At 34.7% G+C, this 13,230-nt stretch overlaps 1 protein-coding gene across 1 annotated transcript in view; it reads left to right on the forward strand.

Annotated features, from left to right (window-relative positions):
• The first annotated feature begins 1,313 nt into the window (after nucleotides 1-1,313).
• The window catches only part of stam2 (signal transducing adaptor molecule 2), a 26,265-nt gene continuing 14,348 nt past the window's right edge, over nucleotides 1,314-13,230 (forward strand). Inside the window, exons 1-5 of the mRNA XM_015396481.1 lie at nucleotides 1,314-1,509; nucleotides 4,629-4,713; nucleotides 4,913-4,988; nucleotides 7,752-7,847; nucleotides 8,702-8,848. Of these exons, the coding sequence (XP_015251967.1) occupies nucleotides 1,470-1,509; nucleotides 4,629-4,713; nucleotides 4,913-4,988; nucleotides 7,752-7,847; nucleotides 8,702-8,848 (444 nt within the window). The 5' untranslated portion in view covers nucleotides 1,314-1,469. The remainder of the gene's footprint in view (nucleotides 1,510-4,628; nucleotides 4,714-4,912; nucleotides 4,989-7,751; nucleotides 7,848-8,701; nucleotides 8,849-13,230) is intronic.

Genomic DNA, 13,230 nt, shown 5'->3' on the forward strand with positions numbered 1-13,230 from the left:
AAACAATGACTAAAAAGCTATCGTTTTCATGTTGCTACTTAAAAAAATCCAGATTGGAATTTCCTACAAATTAGAAAAAAACTTGTCTCAGTGAGTCTGGCATGCAAACAGTGTTAGCTACGAACTTCTATGTAATAGATTTGTATTTATGTGATGGACATATCTTTGTGGAATAAGGAACTGGAAATAGAACAATAAGTGGTTTTAATGTTTTTTCATAATTTTTTTTTATCCTATTCATGATAGTGTGAAGTGCACTATGATGACTGAAATGTGTTAAAAGGCCTAAGTGCAACCATTAAGCCAGATACTTCCTCCCAGCAGCTGTAAGACTCTATAACCACCACTGTTCACAACAACTACCGTATTTTCAAATATCCATTACTGTAAAAATGTCCATAGCTGTATATTGGTTATTTATCTCCAGGTGCACAGTTTTTATACTGTTAAAACACTTTACAGTACAATATTTTACTTTTTATCTTTTAACTCTTCACTATGATGTTATTCTTATACATTTTTCTAAGGTCCATATTTGTGTGACCATTTTCTGTATAATATTTCTGCTGCTGTAAACACCAGAATTTCCCCATTGCAGAAGAATAAAGGGAATGTTTTATGCGTTTATGGGTTTAATTTGCCTTGTGTTTAAGTATCATATAGAGTTTTTATTTAGTTTTATTTATAAAAAAAAACGTAATGTAAGAACTGTAACTATACAGTCATATGTTTTCATTACTGTTTTTCATTACAATGTTGTTTTTTTTATCACTGCTGCTTACCTTATCAAGGCTGCACTTTCAAAAAATTTAAATCTAACTATCCATCCATCCATCCATCCATCCATCCATCCATCCATCCATCCATCCATCCATCCATCCATCCATCCATCCATCCATCCATCCACTAAGCCCTCCCCGGGTAAGTTATCTCAACAAACCACCATTATTTTTTATCTGATTTTATGTGTTTGATACGCTACTGTAAGCACAATAATACTTAGCGTGATCCATGATGATGAGTTGTTGTTTTACTCACAAAATATGGTCATTTTGAAATGTTGACATCACGTGAGATACAGTTGTGCAAATACATTTCCTCCCTTTCTCCACTAGAGGTCACCCTTCCCACAGAAAGTAGACCTAAATGTTGTTATGATGGTGATTATTAATCATTGTAATATTCTTTTTTTTAATTAAATATATACAGGACGTCCTATATCCTCGATTATCCAAATAAATCAACATTAAACTGGAGATGTGACTATATTTCTCGGCTTTACATTGCAAACACACATATACATCTATCTGATCAGGCATTATGAGAGACAGCCCGATTTCCGGAAGAGCAACTGGTGCAACTTTAATGGACAAGGAAGAGACGTTTGTTTAGGTTTCGTCTTGGTAACAGATCTATTTTTCCTTTGTCCTATAGTGAAGTTTTTTTTTTCTTACATTATATACTTAAAAATGCCGTTGTTTTCCCAAAACCCATTTGACCAAGATGTCGGTAAGTGTAGCGCTGTTTTTGGGCCCTTTTAGCTTTAACTAAGAGCTGTTGTCGAGAACAGAAGCTAATGCTAAGTTAGCTGCTATACATCGATGTGGAGTTATTTCTGCTTTAGTCATGTCAACAAATACAAGTGTAGGCCTGTCCGTTAACCTATACCAAACAATCTGACAGCTGTTAACAGCTTATTAGGCTGTCATTTTCTAGTTTTTATCGACGACTCTTCTGTAACGAACTTCGAGTCTAACCAGAAACTGAATAATGACGTTTACTCCCAAAACATTTCAAAGGCGTTTTGATTTCCAATGTATTTTATAAAGGATGTCAAACTAAAGCCAGTCACACAATCCAATATATTCACTACCCTCAACTACTCAAGTATTTTAAAATAGCTTTTAAAAGATTTATTTGATAAACGTTGGAAAAGCATTAGATTTAACGTTTATTTGTGATAATTCCCGATTTAAAAGCCAATGGACTTTTGTTAGAAATGGATTATGGTATGAAAAATTAAATTTAATTAATATACAATAAAGAAGGTTTTATGCGTGACTCAGCTGTTATTGTTGTAGGCATTTATGGATTTAATTTACCTTGTTTTTAAGCATCTTGTTGAGTTTTTATTTAGTTTTATTTATTAAAAAACTGAATGTAAGAACTGTACCTATACAGTCATGTTTACATTACTGTTTTTCATTACAATGTTGTTGTTTTTTTTATCACTGCTGCTTACCTTATCAAGGCTGCACTTAAAAAAATTAAATAGTCTAGAGAGCTGTTCTTAACAAAATGTATTTTCGTATACACTTGTGTGTACAAAATTACAAAATAAAATCTGTCTTAGTCTATCTTATTGGCTTTAAATAAGTTATTTTTATAGTGAGGCAGAGATATTTTCCAGATGTGAATTGAAGGCATAGATGATGAAGCTCATCTCAGTATTTGTTTAAATAAAACAGTATGCTTTACTATTAAACTCTTTTATAAATGGTATTGAGGTTTTGTGCTTAGACTTGGTTTATAACCTTCTTATTTTAGCAATAGCCTGCTGTCCAACTTAAAAAAAAAAAAAAAAAAGAAAAGAAAATGTTCACCGCATCCTGAACCAAATTAGCTCTACTTTAAAAACATAAGTGATGCAATTTTCTCCAGCTTGCTAAATTTTACAAAGCAGTATTTGTTTTTATTGATGGTTATTACTTCTTTACAGTGGTGACAAAGGTACACACTTTTGTTATTTAAGTAGAAGTATAGATACTGCAGTTTAAAAACACTCTGGTAAAAGTTGAAGTATCACCTTGACCTCTTTAATCAAGTAAAAGGGAAAATTATGTGCTCTAAAAACTACTTCAAGTATAAAAGTATAAAGTAACCTTTTAAAAAAAATACAGCCAGATGCTGCTATATGAATTGAAAGCTCAATTTTTTGACTATTTCGAAAACTTCTTTGAGATAGCCATGGGTGAGGGAGGTCTTGTTGGTCTCCGTCTCCCGATACGCTCTCGCCTGTGTCCGACCTTTCAGACATTTCAACATCTTTTTCTAAATCCTACATTGTAGCATGAAATAGACAATTCACATTTACAGTTTGAAGAACACCTGCTTGCTTCTGATGATCTCCTTTAGATAACCAATGAGGGTTTTACTAGATGTGGATGGCGCCAGTGATCTGTATTGGATGGCACACATGACGTGAAATAAAAAATTTTCAAACATTAAATCGAAGCCAAGAGTAACGAGTAACGTTTGTTTTAAAAATGTAAGGAATAGAAAGTACAGATACTTGTGTGAAAATGTAATGAGTAGAAGTCAGAAGTAGGAAGAAAAATTAGTAATGGAGTAAAGTATAGATACCTACATAGTGTACTTAAGTACAGTAACGAAGTATTTCTACTTCGTTACTTGACACCTCTGCTTCTTTCGCAGCCATAACATGGCAATTCATATTTTTTTTAGCCAGCTGGCCTGCAGTGGGTAGCATTACCACGTAAACAGCCAGAAGAAAATATAGAAACGATGTGACTATACATTTCAGTGGATTGAAATAATCACTTTTAATTCCTTGATACCAGAGTGTTTTAACAATAGAAAAACAATAGAAAAAATTACGATAATAGATAATAGATAATAGATAATAGAAAAAAGTATCTCTGAACAGCTTGGCTTCAATTCTTAAAAAAAAGTTTCCTATTCAAGGTTTTAGTTTTTATTTTGAAGTTTGAAATTAAAATTGACATTTAAATTTAGCTCTTCATCATAAACGACAAAGTCGAGCTCTTTTCTAATGATGGAAAAAAGAAAAAAAAAGAAGCATCACTTCGTTAAAACATCCCTGGGAAATTGACATAAAATTTAAAGAAGCGTCTTCCATCTCAAATTATTTCCATTTGTTACTAACATTATTACTAGCCCGGTTTAGTAAAAACTTGAATGACATATATGTAAATATTATTCAAACTATTCCCCAGCCATGTCTGCTTCCGCAACACACAGTGTACTTGTCTCGCCAAACAACGGTGCTCTGTTGACTAAGGAGTCATGAGTGTTGTGACAAATGTTCATTTGGGATTTTTTTCCTGCCATCATATTACTAAGAAAGTGTGTTCCAAAAATCTACATCTCTTTATAACAATTCCTGGTCATTTAAAAAAAAAATCTAAAATAATGTTCTGTTTTTTACTTTTGGCTAAAGTATCTAAATAGATGAAAATAACATGTTTTCCCTTTTTTATTTGGAAAAATCACAACTTCCTGTATTGGAATCCTGTAAATTGTGCAGTCATCTTAGATTTTATGATTCACCCAAGAAGATTAGCCTGATAAACCAGACTAAATGTGAGATTAAATGTGTAATTTGCAGGCAAAATGGTTTTGGCCGCTGGCGGTTGGGGCTAGTTTACTAGGCTACAAGAAGATCCTATTTTAACTGGATTTAGCTGCGTAGTTTCAACACAATGAGGCTTTATCCTTCATATGTAAAATTTCAACACTTCCTGACTGGGGCTGGCACGTAAAAACCAGCCTGCCGGCGTGAAGGCAGTGAACATGATTTCTCACTTCAGCATATGTGTCCATCTTCTCATGTTTTTTTTTTTCTTTTTGGTTTGTTTGTTTTTAAGAGAAGGCAACAAATGAAAACAACACAACAGATGACTGGGGGCTCATTTTGGACATCTGTGACAAAATTGGAACGACATCTAATGGGTAAGATAGAAAAAAGCAGTCCAGTCAAAATATCAAGAGAATTTTTATGAGGATGATTGCAAAGTTTTTCTGTTTTTAGACAGCAAAAATAGTCTTAAGATGTGATACCATACAAGCATCTACTCATCAGGCACAGTTTCCTGTTCTAGTGTTATTTTGCTGGCATTTACCTTTGTTTTGTTTTTCTCTTCTGCTACAGACCAAAGGACAGCTTGAGATCCATAATGAAGAGAGTCAACCACAAAGTGCCTCATGTTGCTATGCAGGCCCTCAATGTGAGTTTCAGTCAGCTTTTTGGGAGTAAATACGAACTGAACTAATACTTAAAGGTATAGTGGAGAATGTTCCTTTTTCCGGGTGCATCATCTAAGTAAGTGGTCCTCTTAATCGTCAATCATTCTGGTGATATGTTCACGTAAAGGCTGATTTATACTTTGAAACTAGGTCGTCTGCGTGTGCGTCATAGTGAACACAGAGATGTCCCCGCCCCTTCCGCAGACACTCTTGTGCAGCTCTCCCAAATGTAGTTGACCGCAGACAGTGCCATAGACAGGAGGCCTCTAATTTATCCGCAACTTGTCCGCTCCTGTGCGCAGGCAGTGGATGCGCTGTCTGACTTCATTCAACCTGTGGTTCTCTCAACCTGTGTTATTCAAGCAGGAATTCCATCTTCCAGGTCCCTGAGTGAAGCTCGAGTATCAGATCACACAGTCCACTGGATCTACCAATAAAGCTGAGCATACTGTCTCCCTAACCAGCAGTCTGCAGACTGACCATCTATCTCCACTCCACCACCAGTTTCAGGCCTGGTGGAGAAACAGCCCTATTCTTTGCTCCTGTTAATGCATATCTATCAAAATTCAGCGCTATGTTTCCTACCGAGGTCTGAGCGCCAAAAACAAAGTAATTGTATAAATAAATTTCTTCTAATGTCTTCTTTCGACACACTGCTGCAGGAGTATGACCATCCGTTAAGGCCCTCCTACGTGCTCGTCACTATTTTCACTTAGAAATACCTGGCTGCAGAGAATGACCTCCCCTCTCGCACACAGATAAGAAAACAGATTGAAATATGAACAAAAAGAGAACTTGTAAACATTTTCTTAATGTTTTCATATTTCTTATGCATGGATGCCCTAAATTTTTGGGTTTTGGTGGACAGATAAAGTCAAGTTAAGAATTAACACCATTTTTACTTGATTAGAGACATGTTTTAGTCGATGTGCTACAGTCAGTGTCCGATGAATATATTCTCTGCTCATTTCCGGCTTTTGCTATCAACACCATTCTATATAATTTCTGACAAAACATTAAGAATATGTCTAAAAGTTTCCTTTTTCATTTATATTTCAATCCATTTTCTCATCTGTGTGCGAGAATTTAGGGCGATGCACGCTCCGGCGACAGGGGTGGTAATTCTATGCAGGCAGGAATTTCTCTGCATTTATCTGTCCACCAAAACTCTCAATGTTAGGGCATCCATGCATAAGAAATAATAATGAAAATATTAAGAATATGTTTAAAAGTTCCCTTTTCTTTCTTATTCAAATTTGTTTCTCATCAGTGTGCGAGAGGGGAGGTAAATCTCAGCATAACACGGTGGTGAGTCTGACATAGAGGAAAAATTGCAAATCGCCTTTTGGAAAGTAGGCTTGTATGACTGATTCCAAAAGCAACTTTTAAACGGAGCGTGCACGAGGAGAAATGGGCTCCTGCACGCTCTCGCACATGTTTAATAGGCGTTCCCTCTTGGGAGCGGGTATAGGGTTGTGCATGTGCATTTTTTTTTTTATTAAAAGTGGAGAGGGCGGGTCTTTTCAAAAAAATCGTGAAAATCCTCCACTGTACCTTTAAGTATTTGCATAACTTTGTGCACATGATGACGTTCTTATTATGCTTTATTAATGGAAACACCCTGAATGTCATACAACAGTGTCTCTTCAATCAGGGGCCTTCTCCAGACCAGCTGTAAGACAGACAGCTACAGGAGAACCTCCTGCCTACAGCAGTCAGAATCTACTACGGCCTTTAAAAAAATAACATCATAATTATCACAGCATTACTTCTTTTACCTTAGAGGTTGTAAAATTCAGGATTTGCTAAATTGGGCACTTCAATTGTTATTGTGATAACTTTGTAGTAATATTTTTCTTTTTAATTTTTCCCACTGAGGCATTGGCAAATCCAGTTAAATGATTAATTACAGCCGCTACATTTAGTAATAAAACCCTTGATTCTTTATGTAACGTGTGTCTGTAAGAAGCCATTTTCAAATTGTATATTTTTAAGTTATTGTGAGGCTCTGGTAGCTGTGGCACTGATTCACAGCTACTAAACACCCGAGAACAACGGTTATCAGGATAGTACCACAAAATATCATCAGATTTTAAGGCCATATCTCCCAGCCCTATTGATAAAGTAAATGGAAATTGAATTAAACTGAAATTAATTGAACTTGCTTATCCTAAAACGGTACATTTTTTAAGCGATTTTATTATAAAACATTATGAAATAGAACCTTACTTTATTTTTGATAGATCTGAAATTATTTCATAGAATTTCAATTGAACCTGTTTATTAAAAATGTGTCAATAAAGATGTCATTATTTTCCGGGCATTGATTTTACCAAACATGTTTTTTAATTAAGTTATTTCATCTGATGCAGTTATTGTAGGAAGCATTTAAAACCTAAACATTTAGGCTAAAATTATACATTAAAAAAGCTTATGTGCAGTTTTCTTTTGACATTTTGGAAACTAATTTATTTTAAAGCTGATCTTAAAAATGTTTTCACTAATTTAATGTCAGTTAAAGACCCGTGCTTCAATAGAGGAATCTTTTTTTAAATAATTTTTAGATATTTATATACCTTTCATTGTTCTATGAAGCCCTGATTTAACCTTATTTGCAGATAATGCTTTAATCCTGACCCTTTTTATTGTTATGTAACCACTTGATCAACCTGTAATGAATATTAGAACTGAATAATTTTGTCTGTTTTTCTTTGCTGACGTTAAATTTCACTGCGTTGTTACAGCTGCTTGGTGCTTGTGTCTCCAACTGTGGCAAAATCTTCCATTTGGAAATCTGCTCAAGGGAGTTTTCTGCTGAAGTGCGGAGTGTGTTAAACAAGGTATGTGACCCTCAGTGGGCCATTTGTTTTTTTATTTGTACTTTGAAATTTTGCATCGGGGTTAGAGGACACGCAGTTCCCTGGATTTAATCAAGGCATATGGTTAGATTGTCCCTTGAGAAATGTGACACTCCTCCATCTTGGCTTGAAGGTTTCATGTAAACATGTAACTTGAAGTAGATGTCGATGCTGCAGCTGTCAGAATACTTTTTATGCTTGGTTTACATAAGAGAGACATGTTTAATCTAAATCATATAAATAAGATATTGTATAGGTTTTGCTTTAAACTATTCTAAACAGAAATATATTCTAAATGTCTCTCGCTAATAAGGAAATAAAAGAAGGAAAATATCTGGGCTGCAACTAACGATTATTTTGGAAATCGATTAATGTTTCGATTATTTTTCCGATTAATCAATTAATAATCAGGTAGCCAAAGATTCTATAAAGAAGACTTTTTATGAAATTAAACCAGGTGAAACTTAAACTTTATATATTTTTTTAATCCTAAATGCAAAATGTTTATTCTTTTTTTTTTTTTTTTACAATCTTAGTATAATTACTGCTCTTAGTGGGTCGCTATGTCAGCTAAAGGCCTGCTTTAGTGTCTCTATAATCCAGTTAATGATTAATCGATTATTATATTAGTTGATCATTATTTCAATAATTGATTCATTCGATTAATTTTTTCATCCCTAGAAAATAAGTTCTTTTGGCCCCTAGAAGGATCCTTATCTTTTTTAGGTTAAGTTTGCTGCTTAAAAAGATGAATAAATAAAATGGAGTCCACTGAAACAATTGTTAGGTTAAGGTTTCCGAAGGTGATATTAATGTCGGTTTCATGCCCTCTGCAGGCCCACCCTAAGGTCTGTGAAAAGCTGAAGGCAATGATGGTGGAGTGGGCAGAAGACTTCCAGAAGGATCCACAGCTCAGCCTGATTGGTGCCACCATCAAGACCCTGAAAGAGGAAGGGGTCAGCTTCCCAGCAGCCTCCTCACAGGTGGGTGTAGAAATCTTAATGTGAGTGTTTGATGCTCTCAGCCTCAAACCCTTTAGTTCACATCTATTTAGTCTGAATCTGCTGATGGGTTTGTTATCTCGATACTTTTTCTGGTTGTTCATTTATTTTCACATGAAGTAGATTACAGGTTAACCAAAACCACTGCAGCCGCGTGGGAACATTGGGCCTGTTTATTGGTCAGATGTGACCTGGACTGGAGAATCAACTGTTAATACAGGAAGTAGATGCTGTATTCTGAGCTGGTTGAAAACACAGAGTATTAAAATCACATCATTACTGTATTTAAACCTTTTTCATTTAAAAATGATCTGTGAAGTATAATGAAGGAGTTTGAGGAGATGTCTTGAATGCTGCATTAGGGTTTATGGAGAAAAAGGGCTGCCATGTTGGCTTGTTTACTCCACTGCATCCCATCCCTGTAGTGCAAACATCTGCAGCCCCTCTTTAGGTCCTTTTGACCTAAAGGAGTCAACCCAGAGTTTCCTTTAAGTCCAAAATTAAGACTCAACCGTCATTTTCAGTTCAGTTTACTGTACTATAAGCAACTATTTTTTCCCCCATACTTTGAGCCACACGGCTTATATGACGTTGCGGCTTTTCTGTGTAGTTTTCCTAACTGCAGGTGATGGAAGTCAAAGTTGGAAATTAAAGAAGAAGGTGCAAATTTTCATTTAAGAACAGCATGTTCAAGGCACAACAGAGAATCAATGTCCTGAATTCACACATTTTGACCATATCTTAAGGCACTTAAATGGTTCAACTTGATCTAATAACTAGTGGGGAGTATTGGCATGGGTGTTGCGATACGATCCATGTCAGGATACTTGATTCACGATACGATATTATCACTATATTGCAATATCACCATATATTGCAATATTTTTCCTGCTATTAAAATTAAATGTATAGATAAAAAAGCAAGCTCTGTATATGTTCACCAGATTATATTGATCGTTCAGTTATTTTGGTATCGATGTTGTTTGGGGTTTGAATTAGTCCACATCTTCCACTGTGACCGTCTCAACTATAGATATTGCGCTGCACTGCACAGCAATAGTGCTCCACAGCGTTATATGCTAGAATAGTGGGACATAGGTAGTCCATTCTCCCTCAAGTTTAGATAAAATTAGTGATGGTATGATTAAGCCTCATGAGGCCTTGAACCGTTTGGCCAAATTGCTTTAACTATCCCCACAGTTCATGAAGCCTCATGTGAATATGTCACCATCTACTGGTGGAATGCAGAACTACAGTTTGTAATAAAATTGTGATTTCTTTTTTTTTTTTGCAATTGTTTTTCTTTTGTTTCCCCTTTTAACTTCCATTAAAATTTCCAATAATTGGTGTGTATAATAAAATCTTTTGTAAGTTTTTTTAGTGTACAATTTCTTAGAACAATAATTTAAGGTGCACAGTTTTTCTGCAATTTAGTGAAATAAACCCAAGCAGACGGTGAAAGTGTTTATGCAAATTGGACAGTGATGAACAAAATAAAAGGTGTTAGTCATTTTTATTCAAACATAATAGTTTTTCCATAGTTTTTGGTTTTAATTGGGTTGGAAGTTGTGTTCAACCAATCTTTTGGCTAAACTAATCTTATTTGGCAGCGTTTTTTCCCAATCTATATATTTACTAGGGCAAACCAATGCAAATTATTCTCATTAGCCAAAATAATTAAGTATGATCGTAACTTTCAAAAGTCAAAGTTAGGTCTTGAACCATCAACCTCAGGAGTGGGAGTCTTTGTCTTACAGATGACACCACTTATGTGGAAAATACTACTTAACACTAACGTTACAACTGTGTCTAGTGGCTTGCTCAGATTTTTATCATTACATTGTGTAATCTAACCAAAATAGTTTTAAGNGAAAATACTACTTAACACTAACGTTACAACTGTGTCTAGTGGCTTGCTCAGATTTTTATCATTACATTGTGTAATCTAACCAAAATAGTTTTAAGCAACAAGATTGGTTGGAAAAAAAAACAATCTATTCTTAGAATCTTTCCAAACTCTATCCAACTGACAACAACTCTCCTACAAACTCCCACATCTTGAATGAAAACTGAGGCTATTTAAATGCCTGTCAAAATTCTTGCACTTTCTGAACCACTTCAGACGTCATCAATTTTGCCCCCTCCTGTAAATGAATCACGCCTCGACACGCGCTTCGGGGAAACGCCCCCTTCATTACTCGACACACGCCTCCAAGCCTCAGCTCTTCTCATAACATCACTAATAAAAAAATTTTGGTTTAAAAAAAACAAAACCAAATTGATACTAGGAACTGAAAGATCAATAATATATCAGGCAGCCAAAAATCACAATATATTGCCAAAACAATTTCTTTCCACACCCCTACTAATAACACATGCAGACAGTTTAGTTGTGATCTTCTGTCAAAGGAAACCCATCAGACAGTTGCCTGCATTGTTTCCTTGATTTTGCAGCAATCTCTCACACTGATTAAGGCCCAATCTCAATGTCCCTCAATGTTTAAAGATAAGTAAGTAATATGCATTTGACCTGAGACAATTTTGAAACATTTTGTTTTAAATGAAAATTGTCTTATTCCATTGGCAAGGTTTCTGACTTACCTCCTCAATTAAAAGAAAATGCACTAAGAAAAAAATTACTTCTCTAGATTTTTTTTTTTTCCAGGGCTGATACATAGGGGTAGGGGGTGCATTGAGATTGGCACCTAAGTATTTAAAACTATAGTTAAAACTAATAATAATATGGACTGATGTTTAAATGCTTGTTGGAAATTAGTGGCTTAATCTTTTTCCTTTAGTTTAGATATTCAGCATTGGATGTCCTTCATCCTACCAATGTTTATAATCTCCACATAGCGTATTGTGTCATGGAGTTTTTGTATAGGAACACTAAAAAAGCTTTATTTCTTAGTCAAATAACAAGCTCCTTACATCTTCCTCTGACCACAAATGTCTTCCAATCTGGATCATTTGTGCTCTAAAATGTTGCGGCCTTCTCCTGAACAGTAGAATAAATGCTTTATTTTCCTAATCGGATTTTTGCTCAGTGATTTAAAACTTGAAGGTGGTTATTTTTTATTGATTCATAGTAAAATAATCAAATAACTGTGTAAAGTCTCCATAAAACATATTTAACTAAATATACTTAACGTAACATACTTTCACACCCTCTGCACCACGTGGTGTTCATGCTTACTAGTTTATTATCCACCCAACTTCCTGAAAATACCATATATATATATATATATATATATATATATATATATACACACACTTCTCATGAAATACACTTCAGTTCTACCAGTTTAGATCAATAAAATCACTGACTTTGTCTCAAATGCCACTTATAGACTTTATTCTTATTTAGTTATTTGTCTATATCAATGTTTCCTTTTGCCTTTTAGATCCTGGTATTTTATTTATTTGTTATTGATTTCTTCCAATGTGTTTTGTGACAGAAGATTTCAATTTCAGAAGAAAAAAAAAATTTCCTTTGGTTTCTGCTCCATCATGTGATTTTGGACCTTATGTAAATGTCTGAGTCATGAGTTGAAGTAGACTTTAAGCCCAAGCTGTTGTAAAGATTTGGACCTATTATTTCCTTCTATTCGTCTAATAGGAGTGTTTTCTTTGTAGGAATATAAAGGTATTTGATATCTTATTTAAAGCTGTATGTAACACTGCAGCCAGAAACCTCAGACCAGTTCAAAGTGATACATGATTATGTTAATTTGAAAGTTAAGAAATACTTAGGGCTGTTTTTGTTCACTACGTTTTAACAGTTTGGGTTTAACAACAAAAATGGTCTTTATTTAGCAGTCAGGTGATGCCTGAGGTCTTTTTTAATTGTATTGTGTTTAAATTAGAGCTATTAAAGAAAAGGCAGCTGGTGCCAAATAGATGCCAAATGGTATTTGCAAAAAAGGTGTCAACAATGTCTGGGTTTCCACTATAAGTGCTACTTTTTAAAGGTACATGTTTAAAAATAAATGTGCAGGACAATTTGTTTAGAGGTCAATATTTCATCGTCATTTATAAAGAAGGAACATTATTAATTTAAAGAATAGATTTTTTGACCATAAAGGTGTGAAAAGCCTCCTCCAATAGTCTGCTGGTCTTATTGCCTCTGTTATGGAGGCTCATTGGCAGCAGGTGACACAGAGGCAGCAGGTATGACATTTAATCTGTAAAAGCTCATGATCCAAGTATCAGCATGTTGCATGGCTCAAGCTGTGTCAGTATTTACCTTTTCCTACAATCGATTCTGTGAGCTCAAATGTCATTTTTCCTCTAACATTTAAACACGATCAGATATAAAACATTATTTGTCATTTTTTAAAACTTTTTTAAAACAAAAAGGGAGG

The sequence above is a fragment of the Cyprinodon variegatus genome, unplaced genomic scaffold (genome assembly GCF_000732505.1).
Source record: "Cyprinodon variegatus isolate N-32 unplaced genomic scaffold, C_variegatus-1.0 Scaffold801, whole genome shotgun sequence".
In the NCBI taxonomy this organism is placed as follows: domain Eukaryota; kingdom Metazoa; phylum Chordata; class Actinopteri; order Cyprinodontiformes; family Cyprinodontidae; genus Cyprinodon; species Cyprinodon variegatus.